Source organism: Xyrauchen texanus, chromosome 47, assembly GCF_025860055.1.
Source record: "Xyrauchen texanus isolate HMW12.3.18 chromosome 47, RBS_HiC_50CHRs, whole genome shotgun sequence".
Classification (NCBI taxonomy): domain Eukaryota; kingdom Metazoa; phylum Chordata; class Actinopteri; order Cypriniformes; family Catostomidae; genus Xyrauchen; species Xyrauchen texanus.
The window spans coordinates 18,252,252-18,273,075 of NC_068322.1; the positions used below are offsets into that span (position 1 = coordinate 18,252,252).

General features: G+C 37.7%; 2 protein-coding genes across 3 annotated transcripts in view; one reads left to right on the forward strand and one right to left on the reverse strand.

Moving 5' to 3' along the window:
* Positions 1 to 17,466: 17,466 nt before the first annotated feature.
* llph (LLP homolog, long-term synaptic facilitation factor) lies at positions 17,467 to 19,882 on the forward strand. The gene is made up of 3 exons (XM_052120516.1): positions 17,467 to 17,614; positions 18,738 to 18,962; positions 19,040 to 19,882. Exons 2-3 carry the CDS (start codon positions 18,749 to 18,751, stop codon positions 19,207 to 19,209), a joined length of 384 nt encoding a protein of 127 aa, XP_051976476.1. The 5' UTR covers positions 17,467 to 17,614; positions 18,738 to 18,748; the 3' UTR covers positions 19,210 to 19,882.
* A 22-nt stretch (positions 19,883 to 19,904) lies between these two features.
* Positions 19,905 to 20,824, reverse strand: part of hcls1 (hematopoietic cell-specific Lyn substrate 1) — a 13,865-nt gene continuing 12,945 nt past the window's right edge. Inside the window, exon 16 of one of the 2 annotated variants that reach the window (XM_052120515.1) lies at positions 19,905 to 20,806. In XM_052120515.1, coding sequence (XP_051976475.1) covers positions 20,673 to 20,806 — 134 coding nt within the window. In that variant the 3' untranslated portion in view covers positions 19,905 to 20,672. The remainder of the gene's footprint in view (positions 20,807 to 20,824) is intronic. The other variant, XM_052120514.1, reaches the window with a different exon arrangement.

The following is a 20,824-nucleotide window of genomic DNA, read 5'->3' on the forward strand; positions in this document are numbered from 1 at the left end:
ACCATAAAAGTACCATTTTAAATTGTTTTCATCAAAAACCTAAATAACATTTGTGTTTGCATACATTCAAATAAGGCTCATGAAAAATTTGACATAAATGATTTTCTTCTCATTGACATTAAATCTTCTTTCATGTTCATGTTCTTCTTTCAAGTCAGTAAATACTTGGATGGACTTGGATGGAAAACCAGGGTCCAGGTTGTTTGTCTCTGTTTTTCTTTGTACTTGCAAAATAAAAAAAATTATTCTAAAAAAAAAAAAAAAGTCAGTAAAGTCAATAAACTGGATTCGCTGACAAATAACAGACTGATCGTACTGTGAATTTGGCGACAGTAGGTCGAAAGTTCTGCTGTTGAAATTGGTCTGTTTACCGAAATTCACAATTTTTTCACAAGCAACAAAATTGGCAAAAATGTTTATTGATATTAAGTTAAAAATGTACATAGTATTGCTAGCTAATTTTTATTTAGCAAGTTTCACAGAAACTGCAAAAAAACTACTTTTATATAAAAAGAAGAGGCTCGCCGATGACGGTCACAACGGCATACTACATATACTACAGCAGCAACAAATCAGAACCAATATGACACAGCATAAATACCGGAGTTCAGCCATATATGTATGAACCAGAGATGGACACTGATGAAGGAGAGACTCACAGAAGGAGATAAGTCACAACTGTGAGAATGAACCAGGATGTTTCTGAATGGTTAATTGACACTACACAGCTGTGGTGAGTCAGTCTGGCAACCAACAACCCTTGTGGTACTAATATGTTGAGCAGATGTGCTGGCCTTTGCAAGAAACATTCCACATTTAGTACAACTCTCTTATGTTCACAGAAAATGTACATCGTTTTCAAAAAGACAATCACCTTACTGTACTGTGCATAAAGGAGCAGTTATGAATTATACAGACAGTAAGCTAAAAAACAATGACATAGCTCTGGTCTCCGTGAATACAATCAGAGACAATGGTAACTTTAGCAGGAACACGAACAGTTGGAACTAATCCATGCTTGAGAGTAAATTTATTTTGATTTTTTTGAAAACAATGGCAGACTGTGTGTAGATCACTCAAGGGAGGATCTATGATATTAGGGAGGAATCCGTCACCAGTCGTGGGTGAGGCCTGCTCTAACATGACGTCACTTTAGAGCAGAAATTAAAACTGTTCATTTTGACACACTGTTTTTGATTAATAGAAATATAAGAAAGAGGAGTAGGTGGACTTTTAACATTGTAAGGTTGTTGTGTTCACATACTGCCAACTCACATTTATGTTCAAACACCATGTAAAAGTGAATTTTGTATAATAGGTCCCCTTTCAGAGCAAAAATGCAACCTTAGTTTCATGTTCACCATTGTTTAATGTAAATGTGATTACATCCTAGTTACATCCTTACATCCTTTTCTCTCTGTTGCTCCAGAGCTCCAGAGAGAAAAGGTGAACACATTTGAACTGATGCAAAAAAAATTCTCAATTTCTCAATTTTTCTCAATTTCATGTTCCAAGTGAACAGCTGTATTTCAGCAGTAAAAATACATTATTATATTAATTCAAGTTTGTTTTAATTGGGTTATAGAGTATGTTACAAATCCATGACTAATCTACATAAAAAAGGTGCAGGTGTGTCTTTGCAAGCAGAATTTTAATGAAGATGTTTCTTTATGAATTTATAGCCAAAATAACAGGGAAAATATTGAAAATGAGGGACAAGAGAGAAGAAAAGGGCAATGAAAATGAGGAATGGAGACTTAAATGCCAAGCCAACAGAACTACAATAACTTGCCTTCCTCCTTTAATTGTGAATTAGAGTCAGTATTCCTTCTACTCACGCATGTTCAACCTCAACATCAAAAATCCTTTGGCATTGCTTTGGCAATCCAGGAAGAATTCCAATGGCTGAATGGGATTATTAAGGCACAGGGCACAGGGATGTCTTGGAAGATTTGGGACGAGGGGAGAATGAATGATGGTGATGAGTCTCTTGTGAGTTTAACGGAAAAGCAAGTATTGACTGACAGGAAATGGAGGTCTGCTAGCCCCTTGGGGGCGGGGGCGGGGCGGGGCGGGGGTATTGATTAAAGATCCAAAGGGACTATTGAGAGTTCACTGCTTGGAGTGGAGTAAGATTACGTAATTCTAGAGAGCAATGTGATGGCTTTTCCTGCAATCATTTTAGACAGTAAGTAGAAATGGGATCTTCAAGAAGGTTTCAAAGTGGATAATACAGATAAAAATGTCTTGGTGTGAAGAACCATAAAAGACAAAATTGCAACAAATGATCTTCCAAGTCTGTAAAAGGTGAAGCTTTGATTGAATAAATCACTATAATATAACCAAGGTATTTGAACAAAATGTTCATTTTTAATTAATCCAAGACACAAAGAATACCATGGTATGAAAATGGTACATGTACATGGTATTCCAATAGTAGGTATCTAAAACATAAAAATAAATTAACATGGTATTTGACCAAAAAACATGAGGTGCATTCCAAACCGCACACTTCTGCACTATTCTTTGTCATTTTGAAGATAAAGTAGAGCAAGTAGTACCTTAAAACTGAAAATGCAACAAAAAGAAGTGTACTAAGAGTACCCAGATGACACTTCTTAAAAAATGGAGTGTGCGATGTTGGATTCTTCGTGCACTTGGCACTTGAGGCTTGCAGTATGTAGCGTAAGGGGCAGAGTAGCCTGACTGCATTGTTGGTCTGACAAAACAATTGTAAATAATGGAGAATGTAGCAAACAGTGAAACATAAGTGAAGACAGCACCTTACAAATGTAAGTTGATTGCTTTAACATCACACCCACACTGTATGAGTATGATGTAATTTGAGATACATGCGTTGAACTGAGGTTGGATAATGCGCTAAAGCTATATATATATATAAACATCGTATTACTATAGTATATGCCCAAACACATAGTATTTCCATGCTAATATGTCAAAGAAACAAATAAATATATAAATAGCATGATACATTTTGGTACTTTTTTGTACTTGTAATTCATCCAAAGTACAAAGAATACCACAATATTATCATGTAGAAAACATGGTAATACAATGGTAAATACACTCACCTAAAGGATTATTAGGAACACCATACTAATACTGTGTTTGACCCCCTTTCGTCTTCAGAACTGCCTTAATTCTACGTGGCATTGATTCAACAAGGTGCTGAAAGCATTCTTTAGAAATGTTGGCCCATATTGATAGGATAGCATCTTGCAGTTGATGGAGATTTGTGGGATGCACATCCAGGGCACGAAGCTCCCGTTCCACCACATCCCAAATATGCTCTATTGGGTTGAGATCTGGTGACTGTGGGGGCCATTTTAGTACAGTGAACTCATTGTCATGTTCAAGAAACCAATATGAAATGATTCGAGCTTTGTGACATGGTGCATTATCCTGCTGGAAGTAGCCATCAGAGGATGGGTACATGGTGGCCATAAAGGGATGGACATGGTCAGAAACAATGCTCAGGTAGGCCGTGGCATTTAAACGATGCCCAATTGGCACTAAGGGGCCTAAAGTGTGCCAAGAAAACATCCCCACACCATTACACCACCACCAGCCTGCACAGTGGTAACAAGGCATGATGGATCCATGTTCTCATTCTGTTTACGCCAAATTCTGACTCGACCATCTGAATGTCTCAACAGAAATCGAGACTCATCAGACCAGGCAACATTTTTCCAGTCTTCAGCTGTCCAATTTTGGTGAGCTCTTGCAAATTGTAGCCTCTTTTTCCTATTTGTAGTGGAGATGAGTGGTACCGGTGGGGTCTTCTGCTGTTGTAGCCCATCCGCCTCAAGGTTGTGCATGTTGTGGCTTCACAAATGCTTTGCTGCACACCTCGGTTGTAACGAGTGGTTATTTCAGTCAAAGTTGCTCTTCTATCAGCTTGAATCAGTCGGCCCATTCTCCTCTGACCTCTAGCATCAACAAGGCATTTTTGCCCACAGGACTGCCGCATACTGGATGTTTTTCCCTTTTCACACCATTCTTTGTAAACCCTAGAAATGGTTGTGCGTGAAAATCCCAGTAACTGAGCAGATTGTGAAATACTCAGACCGGCCCGTCTGGCACCAACAACCATGCCACGCTCAAAATTGCTTAAATCACCTTTCTTTCCCATTCTGACATTCAGTTTGGAGTTCAGGAGATTGTCTTGACCAGGACCACACCCCTAAATGCATTGAAGCAACTGCCATGTGATTGGCAAATTGATAATGAGAAATTGAACAGGTGTTCCTAATAATCCTTTAGGTGAGTGTATTTTGTATGTGTAATTCATATGCTTCCTTACCATAAATCCATACACCACCCATTTGTCCATTCATCTTGCTTGCACACTTGTCATCTCTCTCTCTCTCTCTCTCTCTCTCTCTCTCTCTCTCTCTCTCTCTCTCTCTCTCTCTCTCTCTCTCTCTCTCTCTCTCTCCATCCCTCCCCCTCATAGCTGGGAGGGATTTTCAGCCTAGATTTCTACTTGGGTCTTCCCCACTCCCAAAGATGACTCACCAGTCTTGTTTTTCTCTGGACAAACACCCTGCACACTGCTTACATATACAGCTCCACAAGATGCCACAGTTGAGTGTGCTGGTATAGACATACTGCAACCATGACAACACATCTTGGACAAAAAAGCTTCAAGGACACAAACACTAAAAAAGGAATTACAGTTTGACTGTAATATAGATCTGTGTATCCTGTGGCTTAATGTACCGTTATGTATAACTATATATTTGCCCAATCAATTCACAGAGTAACACATACACCAAGGGTGTAGCAGCCAGGGGGACGTGGGGGACGTGGGGGACGTGGGGGACACCCCCAACATTCTTTAAAAAATTCCAAATGGTGGATTTGTATACAGAATACAAATAGCTCCGTTCATTTCCACAAAGTTGCATTCAACAATGCTCATTTATCCATGTTTTTTACTGGCATTGATGCTGATCTAAATTAATAATCTAGAGATGAGGAACACACAAACGAGAGTTACATCGTCAACGACTCAGCATATCGTTCTTGATTGACAGCATTAAATGAAATGTAAGCATAGTTCTAGCGGGAAGACTAGCAGCTGTACATCATCACGCCATTAGCTAGGTAACTCCTTTCCAATCACATGTAAGCCATTGCTTTATAAGTCTGCCCACAATCAATTACATTGCTGTTTCAGTTTCCTAACAACCTCCACCACCCCACCGCCACAGGTTGAGTCCCGTCCAGCACAGGGGTAGGCTCCTCGCCCCTGCCTCATATCTCCGGCAGGATATGACGGTTCCAAGTACAACATTTCCGGACTGCCAGATGGGGCCTACGCCAAAGAGAGACATTACATTTCTGTTTTATATTCATCAAATAAATGTAATCTTAAATTTCACTCAAGTCTCCGAGTCTTCTTGATAGATATGTACTGCAGAAAGGACAATCTTTCTTTTAAGAATATATTGTAAGTGGAGTTTCTATCCGTGCAGTCTTCATTAAGTTATGCTTTTTACATTATGTTTGTGCATAAATAATGCAAAAATAAAATTGTACACATGTACATTTGGTATTATTGTATTGATTAAAGCATTTATTCAAGGACCAGCTTGTGCTCAGTCTTTTATTGTCATGTGTGAATCAGAAGCAAGTGCTCCACAAGATGCCTTTTATTTTTGCAGCTAATTGTGCTAAATTTTGCCCTTAATTTGTAATACTTAATCTCTAAAATACTGCAAATACTACAAGTAAATAATACTAATATATTAATATAATACTAACATTATATTATACTTGTATATTAATATATACTGTAATATATTAATACTGCACTGTAAGTGTTGGGTCTGCGCGAGCCACCTACTGACAGATGTGTATCCCCCACTTTTAAAATGACTGCTACGCTCCTGATTTACACCCATGTGATTTCTCATTTTAGAGCCAGTGATCTGATGAATTAGGTTTTTCAAAAGAGAATTTTTTTTGTGTGTGTTTTTATAGGGTTGCATGCCACATAGCTCCCATCCATTGGTGTAACTCTTCTCATGCCCTCTATAATAACCAACACACACTCATCTCACATTTGGCAAATTCATATTTTATCATACGACTTTCACTACAGCCAATGGAGTCGCTCAACATTGTTTCCATCAAATATGCAAAAATACTTGCTTCTGTCACACACAGCAGCTTCCTATCATGTTTATACACTACTGATTGGTTAGGTTTAGATAAGGAGATTGGGTAAGGGCATAATATTAATAAGCATGTCATTGACGCCTCACACGGGGAACTCGCGCTTACTTCTGCATTACACAACCAGGCATTTGCACGGGATAAATCGTATGAATTAATACTATCGAAATCATACCACATCATATGAAATAGCCAACTCGTAAAATATGTACAACTTTTCATAAGATTGGGTTGTAACAACTGATCCAAAAAGGCAAGTAAAAACAACATCACTAATCACACAGGCACATCAGCCAATTAAGATGAAAATACAATTCGAGGAAGAGCAAAACAATGTTCACATTAATTCAGTACAGTGTCAGACAATCATTCACACATTAAACAGTGCTGAATGACTAAATAAAGCTCTAGGAAATGCATTTTGTTGATCTAGGGCCAATCTTGAGTTGAGATCCTTTGTCAAAATGGATTGAGAGCATTTTAAGGGAGATCGTTTACTAACCATCATATTGTTCCAAACCCATTTTAATTTCTATATTCCATTTCATTGTATGGGGAAAAATGCAATGAAAGTGAATGGTGATCGAAGGTGTCACTCTCCCAACATCTCCTTTTGTGTTCCACAGATGAAAGAAAAGTCCAGCATTGTCTCATGATGAACATTACATGACTTTGTCAACATTTTTGTATCATAACATGTTTTGCTGCAGGTTCGCAGTTAAATGTCCACCATGGGGTGCCAAAAGCGAGTGAAATGGTGTTGTAATCAGATGAGGTTTTAAAGGTAAATATTAGATGGAGGTTTTAAGAGTAAAACGTACCTCCCCAACCAAAAATGTTTACCTAAACCTTCCTTATAGTGATCTAAAATCAAATGAGAGGTAGACACAAAACAGACATCCTTACCCTAAAACAACAACGAAACCTAACCGATAGTGTCCAAAAACAAAATAAAAATGAAAAGTACATTTTCTGAAGCAACCGCTACATTTCGTGTCGCTTCAATGACACTGTCGTCTCACATGACAGCTTGTGTGCTCGGCTGGTTTCGAACCGACTTCAAGCTAATTACGCTGGAATAAATGCATAAATGAAAGTGGGTCTGTTATAAAAGCATTAAAAAGGATAGTTTTTCAAATGATACATTAGAGAAAAAGTGTTTTGAAATCATAACTTAGCAGTGTTTGAGTGATTTGTGTGAAAGTGAATACAACGCACAGTGGTTGTCGTGCCTCTAGTGGTCATTTCACCAGGAAACTGCTGCAAAAGTTGGAATTCAGCACGTAAAAGTCAGTTTCCAAAAATGTTGCTACAGTTACTTCTATGAGACAAGGCTGGAAAATTAATGAGTTTAAATAAACGATGACAGAATTTCATTGTTGGGTGAACTATCTCTTTAATAGACAACAGTTTAGCTAACAGGTCCTCAACCATGCATGACCAATGTGTTGGTGCTCATGCAGAGTAGATGCAGTGGCTAGTATCTTCCTCTGAGCTACTAACACATTCTCTCTGTCCAAAGCACACACAATTTTAATCCTCCCTCTCACTATGCAGCCTCTTGAATCGTTCATCAATACTATAGGAAAGAAGGGCGAGTCTTTCAGTGGGAGAATCGATGCTGGTGTCAGGGGGAAGCCCTCTCTCTCTCTGTCTGGGCTCTACATGCAGACACTTCACTCTCAAATAACACTATAGAGAGCTCTTCACTGACAGCACTTGTGATATTGTGCAGTACTCGGGAGAATAACGGCCATTAACCTCAATGTTACGCAGCATGATAATAAGAATCTAGAGTACATTTTTATTAATTGTATGTTTTGTTGACTGTGGACTGACTGTCTTTTTCTGAAAAATTTAATTCAGTTAGGTTGGGGCAAGTTGTCACATGTGTTGTATATGCTGTAATTGCATATATTTCATTACAGGGGTCATTGCATGTCTTTTTTATTAGTTTTATACAATGATCAGCCACAACAGCGCTAACAGCGCTAGATACACAAACACATGCACACGTCTCTCCACTGTTAAGGCAGCAGAACATTAAACTGGACTGGAAACATGTTGCTAGGCAACAGATGCCGATTCAGTGTAAAGGCAAGATGTTCATTGTGTCTGTGAGCGCTAAAGCACCATGTTGGAAGACCAAATCGTCTGTCCTTCTAGACTATGAGAAAGGATCACTAACCAGGCTGCAAACAAGGTGAGCACTGATTTACAGTTAGAATTAAATTATTCCATTAAACTGGATTCAGACAGATTACTGTGGAGGAATTTGATCTGTCGCATCAGTATTGTAAGCATTTTTTAATCGTTATTCACTAGTGCATATGTCTATGTCAGGTTATGGTAAAAGGTTAGAGTCCCATCAATTTCACGATCGATTTACATTAATCTACCTGAGCTGTACAGGGACCCTGTGAGCTCAGAGACCCTTCAGTTCTGGAGTGTGTCCTAATCCAGGTGAACAATGAAGGGGGAAGTCATCCCAAACCCATTCATCAACAATCCGCCTAATTTCTGTGAACACTGAACAAAAGTCCACACACACCCGGACACTCCACAGCATTTACAGAACAGTAGAGATAATATATAGCCAGCACAAATAGAAATTTAGTACAAACAACATTTTTTAATTTTCTTCAAATGTGTTCTCCTGAAGAAAGTAAGCCATACACATCTGGGATGGCATGAGGTTGAGTAAACGATGAGAGAATATTCATTTTTGGGTGAACTAACCTTTTAAGAAAATAATGTATGTCTCGCCTGCTGTTGTTTAAGGATGGACAAACTGTAGAGAAAGTTATCCAATAATTCACTTTACAGAGTTTCACTCTGTAACACTTCAACAGAATGTTAACATACTGTAATTTCCACAAAAGCAGATCCAGCAATCTCATTCTAAAAGAAAAACTGCATATTCCTGCTTTTAATAACTACTATAGCCATCTGCTTGTTATAGTTTCTCAAACATCATGTTGATTTATCGCAGTGGACTAAGACTATCTAAAAGACCACCCATGTGCAGTATATAAAAATGACAAGATGACGGTGTCATCAAGGTGACATGATAACCTCTTTCTATAAAGCAGAGAAAATCAATACGGGCACTGTGTTATTGATGATGGCCTGTACATACTGTCTCTCACTGTTCATAGTTTTACAGATGCAAGAGACTCAGCTCTGAGCAATAAGTCATTTTTAGTGGTCCTTGCAAAGACTGATGATCTCACAGTGAATTCAGAAATAGTAGGTTGACTTTCTTGAGCCTTACTCAAATTTGAAGCACTGCGGTTGAAGTGGGAAGTGTTTTCAACATAAGAGCAATTGTGAGCTCCAGTTTTCCAGTGAAATGCCCTTAGAGGGGCGCCAAAAGCTAACTGTCCAAACCCCAACTCTAAACCTTACCGTCAGTGGAAAAAGGAACCTCTGAATCATGCTTGTCAGTGATTATGTGAACATGACTATGCAACACGACTTCCTGCTTTCAACACGGGACTAGAACCTGGGTCTCCCACATGGTTGATGAAACACACTTTTGGTCGCATCACAGGGTACATTTGAAAGCAACATTCAGACTTTTTATGTGATCATGCAAGGATTCAATAAAAATATGCTTTTCTTGATAATTATAGGTAACACTTTACAATAAAAGGGCAAGTAGTCACAAAAGGCCAATGTGTGGTTCAGTGAATCTATCCCAGGAACCTTTTCCTGGGCAATAATGGTGTAAATATTCACAGCTTTTAGCAGCCAAGACTTTAACATATGTGGCTATGCATAAAATTACGTAATAAAATAAACGCTCTGATAAATATTTACTGAACTAAAAAGTGTGACTACTAGCCGCCTTCGCTATATAATTAAAAAAATCTTTATGATTCTGCACTATTTCTAGGTCACTAATGAAATAAGCAAATCTGTAACTCCTTTTTACAGGTGGTCAGATTTCTTTGCTTCCATTAAAACACAAAATCTTTGGAACATTTTGAAATCATGCTGGAACATCTGGATTTGCACAAACTTCTGGAGTCTATGCCAGCTCGAGTGCTTGATGTCATAAAAACACGATAGGGACATGCCAAATTCTAAGCTGATAATGTCGTTTGTAACAGGGAAAATGTATTAAATTAGAAAAGCATGCAAAATAGAAGCTTTTCACTAGTGGTCTCAGATTTGTACCCCACTGTAAAAGCGTATAGGTGTTAGAAACCAAAAGGATTTGTCTATTGATCTGAAAAGGGATAATCAAGTGATTTAACGCAGCTGTACAATAAGAACCATCAATAGAAGCAGACAAATGTGATGAAAATCTGTTCCTCTTCTTCTGTGCAGTGGTGTGTGTTGTTTTATGGTGGCCTGTTAGTGTCCCCAACTAGGTGGTTGTGGGCAATGATGCCCAGAGCAGAGCACTCAGCCAGGCATATCTCTGCACACTATCTGCCCTCCCCATGTGGCAGCTGTCCAACTGTACATCTGCAAATTCAAGCCCTCAAACTGTTGCTCTCCCTGCTGCTCGCTCTGTCTGCTATAAGGACTGATAGGGCTTATATAAGTAACCTATTCTGATTGTACAGAACAAGCATCACTTCAAGGTAAGAACATGCAGCACAGGATGATGACGCGTGCTGATTGAGCGATTATAAAACGAGACAGTGACAGCTCCATGAAACGTGTCACACACTGTGAGTGAAAGAACACAGATCACAGTGATTTTACAGCGAAAGAAATACTGTCCAGTGCAGCCCTATTTACAAGCCTCACTGGTATGTGAGATCATTATGGAACTCTAAAATATACTGTGTTTCTTTGCCCACTCTAACCTTTTCTTTTAGATTTTCTGTTTCAAAAGAGGTGTTTTCTTTACAATTCTTCCCATAAGTCCTGCACCCCTGAGTCTTCTCTTTACTGTTGTACATGAAACTGGTGTTTAGCGAGTAGAATTCAATGAAGCTGTCAGCTGAGGACATGTGCATCTATTTCTCAAACTAGAGACTCTGATGTACTTATCCTCTTGTGTAGTTGAACATCTAGCCTTCCACCTCTCTTTCTGTCCTTGTTAGAGCCAGTTGTCCTTTGTCTTGGAAGAATGTAGTGTACACCTTTATATGAAATCTTCAGTTTATTGGCAATTTCAAGCATTGTATAGCCTTCGTTCCTCAAAACAATGATTGACTGATGAGTTTCAAGAGAAAGCTGTTTCTTTTTTGCCATTTATGACCTAATATTGACCTTAAGACATGCCAGTCTATTGCATACTGTGGCAACTCAAAAACAAACAAAAAGACAAAGTTAAACTTCAATTAATGAACAAATAGCTTTCAACTGTGTTTGATATAATGGCAAGTGATTTTCTAGTATCAAATGATCAATTTAGCATGATTACACAAGGATAAGATGTTGAAGTGATGGATGCTTGAAATGGGGCCTGTTTAGATTTGATCAAATATGACTTTTTTCAAATAGTGATGGTGCTGTTTTTTACATCAGTAATGTCCTGACTATATTTTGAGATCAGTTAAATGCCACTTTGGTGAATTAAAGTACCAATTTCCTTTTATTAACATTATTCCAAACTTTTGGCCATCAGTGTAGATATATATATATATATATATATATATATATATATATATATATATATATATATATATATATATATATATATATATACCTATTTGTATCCTACATTTTTTGGTTTGAGTGTCGTTGCCATTTGGATGTAAATTTAACCATCCTCTTAATGTAGAATTATATTTCATGATGATCAAGTTTGTATTATTTCTAAATGGACCACTCCTGCTAACATTTTTATTATTTATTACCATTTTCAGTGAAAATACTAAAATGTGGAAACCCAGAAGTCATGTTATTTTCTGATAATAAATAATGTCTACATACTGTAGCCTTTATAAATCCCTTATTTCAAAAGATCAAGGACATTTCCAGGCTATGTCCCCTTCAAATTCCACTGGAGGGAGGAACTTCATATAATGCTTGTCAGTTTTGACATTAAAGGATGCACAAAGTCAAACTGACTCATTAATATCAAGTGACAATTCATTATTCATCAGCTACCATATATTCCATACATTTTAATGAGTCTAGTCTTGGCAACACACATTCAAGCTGATGATTGGTTCACATGCCATCTGTGGCATAATGGTGCAGATGAATAATCACAGCTCTGTTTGTATTCCTTCTCATTTAATCCTGTTTTGCAGCTATTAATGAATCTGCTTTTCTGTGAGTTTTTGCAGAAGTGGATTCCTTCAAGCAAGTGTAAAAGGTTTATTTGGCACTACACTGAGCTCACTAGAAGCCACATGCAAGTTAACAAGAGCAACACATTAGCAAAAGCACAGATGGGCCGCTTAATCGCCATCCTGCAGGCTGAATTGGAGGACATTTCGATATTGAGTCCATATGCATCTTGTTTACAATATTGTTTGCATCAGTTGGCAAGATATTACTGTGAGATTAGACGGCTTCCATTAACGTATTGTAGAAATGTTGGACAGTTTAAAGGAACAGTTCACCAAAAGTGTAACATTCTGTCTTAATTCACTTAATAAACTTAATGTAGTTTCATACCTGTATGTCTTTCTTTCTTATGTGGAACACAAAAGATGAATTTCCCAGTGTGTCTTTTCAATACAATGGCACTGGATAGAGACTCATATTAAAACAAAAAAAGGTCATAAATTACTCTCGTGCATGCATCTCGTTTGTCATATTCCAAGTCTTCTGAAGGCATACCTTTATGTGTGGCTTAAGTTTCCTAATACTTTTGTGGCATCAAACAGTACTCGCTTCTGTCATTATAGTTTGCAATACTTCTCTACATGTTGCACCTGGCAATCTGTTTTTCTATAAACATGGCTGCCCGTAATGTCCTCCAGTCAAATATTAGTATTATAAGTAATATTAGTATATTATTGCAGGCCAGCTAGACTCTGTACATAGCTTTTGTACATTTTCCACATCATTTTAAATGAAGGGAGAGGATAGAGAGATATTACTCTGTTATTATTAAAATAACTCAATAAAGATTTTCTCACCGAGAAACTGAATGGACGTGCTGAGCAACCTCACTCAACCAATTGATTTTAAAACTAGAGCCATAAGCACAATCAAATCTAATAATCAAAACCACACATCAACACCAATCACTGCCTTCTGCTGACAACACACGCATTGAGCAATATAATCCGTCATTACAGTGTAATCACCTCCCTCTGTGATGAAAAAGTAATAGAGATGGTGGAATATAGCTTGCGGCTACAATAGCTCTATGTAATAACACAGTGATAAAATGGCCTGCCCTCTAATAACACACATGGCAGCCATGTGTTATGCTATCATAATAAAAATGCCCAGAACTAATCTAGATCCCATTTTACAAGGAGTAGATTATGAAGGCTGAAATTCTCTTTATATTTTGGTGGCATATTACTCCATATGCTTTAAACCAGAAACAGAAAACAAGTTCAATAAAAACATCATCCGAAATGTATTTACTTATATTATGTATTTCAGTGTAAAGATACTGTAAAGATAAAGTAGGGCAATACATGATTTTATACATCAGGACTTAATTGGATCATCCTGAAAAGCAGACATTTAGTTCCAGACTGCAGCTTAAATGTCAGTTTGCAGTTGATTGTGGAGGACACTGCCTCCTGAAATACCAACGGTGCCCCTATTGAGGAGGCTTTTGACAGGGACGTGGAGACTGAAGGTCATGGTCATCCTCATGAGTATCTTGATGACTAAAATTACTGCATTAATTACTGGCAAGATTTTAGTAAGGCTGCATCACCTACAAGAGTAGCCTAAAACAGGAGTTTTCAAACCTTTTGATGCCAATGACCAAGAATGATGATGCTTGATCAATGCTTGTCAGGGAAAATTCATTCTTGGGAATCAGTTATTTTTAAACTTGGAATTATTATTAATATGTTTTTATTTTTGAAAACTACATTTGATTGAATACTCCACAACATTAGCCATTCAACCTCCAACAAATTCATAGTTCCCCACATCAGACATCACAGCTTTTTTAGTTTATTTTTTCTGATTTGGACACGTTCTAAACTCCATTGCGGACATAATGGAAGTGGTTTTAAAATGATTCTAAACAATGTTGTTTATTAAACAAACATCTACATACTATGTGTCCTACATATAAAACATTAATAAATTACTACAAATATAACATTGAGTTTTCAAAAATGTATATGTGATGAAGCTTCAAGAGTTTTAATTTCAGATTTTTAACTAAAACCCCAACTTTTTTTGTGCTCGCCCTTAACATGTCAGTAAACAATACATTAATTTTAACTTGTGTTCCCGTTTATAATTGCCACGCTCGGCTCAACCCCGTCACAAATCTCTCACCACTTGGTGACTTGCACCCATATATTTTTAACACATCATATTTCATTCAAGTAAATATATAGACCATGTATAATATATTGACTATTCCATATTTTTGTTACAATATTCATACATGTAGTGAATAACTTAACATCTTTTCGTTTTAGTGAACCACCTGTCAGCAATGAACAAGGGGAGAGAAATCTGTTGAACCCAAATGCAGTATTTAATGAAGACGAATATACAAATAACACAAGCCTTGATGAACAAAGGAATTACATGCTCAATGCTATAATGGACGGGACTAGACAATGAGTAAGGAAACACAAGGGAATAATATATACACATGCAGGCATGGGAATTACCACAAGGAACAGCTGTGAACACTGATGGAAAACAGGAGAAACTAATGATGATGCTTCCTGGGAATTGTAGTGTGGGGAACTACAACATGAAGGTGTTAAACTTAAAGTCTGTGAACATGAAGGAAAGGTGAGATGAAGGGATGTTACAGACCCCACCCCCCTTAAAGAGCAACTCCTGGCACCCAATGACGAAAGGTGGGCATTGGCTCCTTGAACTTGTTGGGCGTGGGCTCTTGCTCGTAAAACCCCTCCTCGAAGACCTCCCGATAGTGTGTGATGAAGGAGTCAACGGATTGAGTTACTTTACCTCCTCGCCACCAGATTGCAGACACCAACTTCAAGGCATTTCTTGTCAAACGGGATATGATACATGCGATCATTGCTCACTCAGTGGGAAGAATGTGTGGAGAACTCTGGAACAGGAGAAGACATTGGAGGAATCCATTGCACTCCTCAGCGGAACCGGAAAGTCAGAGTGGCCAGTGGATTGCAAGAAAGTTGAACCAGAGAGCCAGGAAAGGAGTAAACAGAGTAGGCCACTGTAGTTCTGGTAGCACTGACCGTAGAAGTGATAACAGAAACTCACTATGGGATCCAGTGCATGTTGAATCTGACGAACGACAACCCCAAAAGGCTGCATAACATGCTTGTAAACACTGTGGGGTTATTGCATGTAATTGGGTCCTACTGGGTTAATTTTTGTAAGTCTAGTCATCTGTCAGTAATGAACAAGAAGAGAGAAGATAGTGAACCCAAATGCAATATTTAATGAAGACAATTATATACAAATAACACAAGGCTTGATGAACAAAGAAACTACTCAGCTCAACACTATAATGGACGAGACTAGGAATTGAGTGAGGAAACACAAGGGAATATATACAGGCATGGGTATTAACAAAACGAGGAACTGCTGTGAAAACTGATGGAAAACAAGTGAAACTAATGATGATGGAGCTTGCTAGTAATTGTAGTGTGGGAAACAATTACAACATGAAGGTTCATGAATGGGTTAAACTAAAAAACTGTGAACATGAAGGAAATGTGAGATGAAAGGATGTGACACCACCACTTCAAAAAGTCTGGGGGACTGAAATATTACCGAATCCCAGAATGACCCTAACCAATTATAACCAAACTTTCTGTGTCTGTGTATACAGTAATTTAGGAAAAATAAGGAAGAAAGGAGTTACAGCAAGGCTGCTTGCTAAGGTTTTGAAAGAGATATGTGCCTGTACATCCAGAATTGTGTCATATCTAAATGAAAATGAGGGCAATATTAGGTATATATATGTTTGCAATGGTACTGCACATAACCAGAGCACATGTGAGATGGTGTGTGTTTGTGTGCGCCACTCACATCCTGATCATTTCAGAACACACTGTCCTGGGACTTCATTAGCCTATACCACGCACAGCCACGTCACAACCCCTAATTGGGCAAGCCAAAACATACAACAACGTTCACAAAATCCCCCATGCTGCAAAGACACTCAGCTGAATACCAAGGGCAATGTCACTGGAGCAAGCCGGCAGATGGGCCTTTCAAATTTGGTTCCTTCTGATGATGAGAGAACTAGCTGGTCCGATGGTAAGGGGGTTGCAGGTTGTCCTCAGTGTGTTTGTCGTTTTATTTGCCATAGTCTAATTCTATGAGGTTTAACAAAAAGCTACTTACAGCTGTGGTGCTGCAGAGGGATAATGCAACTGTTGCTCATTTTAAGGAGTCACCTTCGCCTCAATTTCCTTCTGTTAATGATGTAAGTGTGAGTTCATGAGCAACATCAGTACTGATAAACACCCTATGAAAGGAGGAAACAGAGGAGGTTTTTAATGGAAATTTCTACTAAAAAGCTCATTCAACTTGTCAAATGAATTTAGAGTTGATGAAAGGCAGTTTAAAAACAAATAGGTGAGACTGGTGCTAGATGTCACACTTCTTCTTCCAGTCAATATTTATCTGGGTATGTTTATCTTTTAAAAGTCAGTTTATGTCTTGGTATTAAATAAATAATCATTTTAAAAAAAACCTATTGAACATTTCATTATTGTCCATAGGGTAAAAGAAAACGTTGTTTTTGTGACAACCTTCCCCAAACAATTACAACAAACACGGTGCTATTTCTTTTCAAAATCATTTTTGTGAGCCTCTCACTCACATTTGAAAACAAAAGAGATTGTAAGATTACTGCAGGTGCAGTTTGGTGTTCATAATATCGCCGTTTTGTCTCCATCTACTGAATGAATGTGTGTCCTACTGCGCGCGACCACGTGACGGCAGCTGTCAAGCATGTCTATTGAAAGTAACCCTCCGGCAGCCTATGTCTCGCGAGAGTCTCGTTCGTTGTTATTATATAGGGTTTCTTTTGGACTCAAAATAAACAGCGTGTGGACGTAGTGTGCGGCTCTCGCGAGACTTTAGGCAACCGAGCGGTTGCCTTTCACAGGCACGACCTGTGAGACGTTGTGTCGCAAAACAGGAGCCGTTGACGCAAAATGTCATGCTTTGCGGCTGCTGTGTCCGGACCCACGTGTGTCTAGTGCGCTTACACGAGTTTGGCATAGCGAATTTAATAGGCTTGAAGAGACAATGAAGCAATACTGGCAGCAAACATTATACAAATGCTAGGATTTATTACTTCAGTATCGTTTAGAGGAGAGATCTCTGTGTATGTATAAAGTGGCTAACAACAATTATTTTACTTACTGATTAATGTATGATCTAATGATAGAACAGCATTGTTTCTGTTATGAATATATTAAATGAAAAACAAAAAAAAAATATCACGGCCAAAAAATACATAAGATTATTACTTGGTGTATATAATGCAAAAATATTAACTTTTACTAGTGTTTGTCATGTAGTGTGTACTAGTCTTCCCCAGCACTGCAAGATGTCTCATCTCACTAAATATCGACCGATATTGTTTATGTTTTGTTTTAATCGCCGATACGATGCCGATTATTCTTGTGTCCTAAAATCGATATACATAAAGCAGAAATAAAAGAAGTATTAAAAGAATTAAGGCACAATTACAACTTAATAATTTATCACTAACTTCTGAAGGCGAATGGCTTCGCAAAACTACTGTTAGCATTAATGTTGTGTCTAAAAGGAATTAATTTAACTAGTTTTAGTTGCAATATACACTTGTACAGGGCCCCTCACTTAATAATAATAATTTGTATTTATAGGCACCTTTCAAGACTCTGAAGGACACCTTACAGACATAAAGTTTATTATAAGAGAACATAAAAGATAAATACAAATCTAAAATCACATAAAAAATAGCATTATCATAGGAATAAATACCTTCATAAGTAAGAGTTATATCTATCATTTAAAATCTATTGTCTCTAACTATCGGTAAATCAAAGGCCTGTTGCATGAAGCCGGTTTTAGTTGCTGGTGAGTTTAATCAGATGTGTGAAATGAGGAAGACATACAAAATACGGTTAAAATCCAGGATCAGGACCGGTGTTGGGTTGAAGTTTCACCGTCGGGATCTGTTTCCCCCAGCACTACACTACCTAACTTACACTACCCTATCTACCCTAACATATAATATCCTAACCCCATACCCTATCAGGGCTAGGGGGAAACGGATTCTGACAGGGAAAACAATTCGATATAAGGATCAAGCAAGTTGATCAGACTGTTACTTTGCGGTTACATTTTCATTGTGTATTATTTTAGAAATTAATGATACTGTCATAATTTGCCCATAATTGTCTGTCAGAAATGGGTGCTGTTTTGTAAGCACCTCACAGAAACTCACTATCTCACTTTAGTCTCTATCAGGATGGCGAAAAGTTTACGCAGCAAGTGGAAGAGGAAGATGAGGGCAGACAAGAGAAAGAAGATTGCCCCCAAAGAGCTGGTACGACTCAAAGCAGTGCTGGGCCAGGGAGAAAAAGGCGAGATCACCATGAAAGATGTAGCCGAGGTCGCCACTGTAGTGCCAGCTGAGAAAGTGAAAGAGAAGCCAAAATATGTAGAGTTGCAGGAAGACAATGGTGAGCTTGGCTTTTTATCAAATGAGTCAAGTTGTTATGCTTTACCTGGTTAGATGATCACTGTGGTTGTGTTGCAGGAGATGCTGGAAAGATGGATTTGGACAGTAAGCGCAATAAAAAGACAATGCTGGATGATCAAGGGCGGTATCCTGTCTGGATGAATCAAAGGCAGGCGAAGAAGGTGAAAGCCAAATGTTTGACTAAAAAGGGCAAACCGAACATTAAAAATAAAGGAATTGCCTGGTAGATGAACGGATTCGCCTGTATAAGGACACTATTCCTGTAATGGTTGTACATGAGCTTTGCTGTGCATTGTTTTGATGTACAATTTGGAAATTTCCATGGACTGATTATGCAGCCTTGTGCAGACAAATACTTGACAATGTTTGCAGTTGTCAAATGTTATGACAATCTAGTAGGCACTGTTTATGGCTTATGGAGAATGCGAGATGAGGTCAGAAGGGAATACATTGATTGAAGAGCATATTTAATGAAATTATGGGAAAGAGAGCCTATTTGAATACTGTAATTACTCTGGATTCAGCATGCTACCTGGCTGACTCTTTCAATAAAATATAGAGTCTGTCCCTCTCCGACTAAACGTTTATTTATTTTTTTCTTTATTTGGATCTTTTTCACCATTTGGATCTGTTTAATTTTGAAATTGTAAAGTTTTCAAGGAATTGTTCACCCAAAATGTAAATTCTCTCATCTGACGGACTTCTGCAGAACACAAATTAATTTTTTACATTTTTTTTTTTCTTCTGGTCCTCACAATGCAAGTGAATGGTGGCTAGTACTTTGAAGCTTCAAAAGCACATAAAGGCAGTAAATGATGAGAGCATTTTTATTTTGGGGTGAACAATCTCTTTAAAAGTGTGTTTCTATGCAGACAGAATTATTATGGATGCGCATGACTTTTTATCTTAATAAATCTAATATACGTCATGGTGAAGTTTGTCTTTTATTTTGTGATTAAAACAAAGGCACAACATTGAATCAGTCAATAAAGGCACAATTGCCTACAATATTGTAGGTCCAAACCCATGCATAAATTAGTGGCTTAATTTTTAAACCTAGTATATGATCCAATGTCTTAATAATTGATATGAAGATTGTAATTAACAGCAAAGTGCTTCCAGTTTTAATCTCAATACAGTTCCAGTCTCAATGTATGTTGATTGACAATTCCACATTTGTAAAACCTCTCAATTCCTTGCATAAAACAGCACTGTTTTAGGAGATACTGTAATATGTCGGTAGTTGATGTGCTAAGCTGTTACAGCAGTATCCTGCAGTGTTTCATGCTAGATGCAGTCTAAAGCTTTTAAACAGCATTTGTCTAATACCATTATAATGATTATGTGAAAAATTTGCACTTTTAGAAATTTGTCACACTTGAAGATGATTTATAATCCATGACTCATTATATATATATTTCATAATATATTCATATACATTTTAGCCTAAAATCTTACTGTATAAAAAGTGTTCATGTTGTTTGGCAATTACCCATATGCCTTCAATGGGCCATTCTCATTAGCAAGAGTTTATATGCCCTTAAAACAACCAAGAAAAAGTAATTTTCTAAAAGCTCTGAATTTTCATTAAGTACTGTTCATATTTATCATACTTGTATGGTTTTAAAAAATGCAATCGGATAAAAAAATGTCATGCAAAATGGCTAATGATCATAAATGATCATTAAAACTACATGAGCTGCACAAAGGTAGCAGGAAACAGCCCTGTGCGCCCATGACATGTTCCTTTCCACCAACCCTCATCCACCATCTCAATGTTAGTGATGATGTCGTCTGGCATGAAAGAGATCTCATCACTGGCCTCTGCAAAAGTAATTTTGA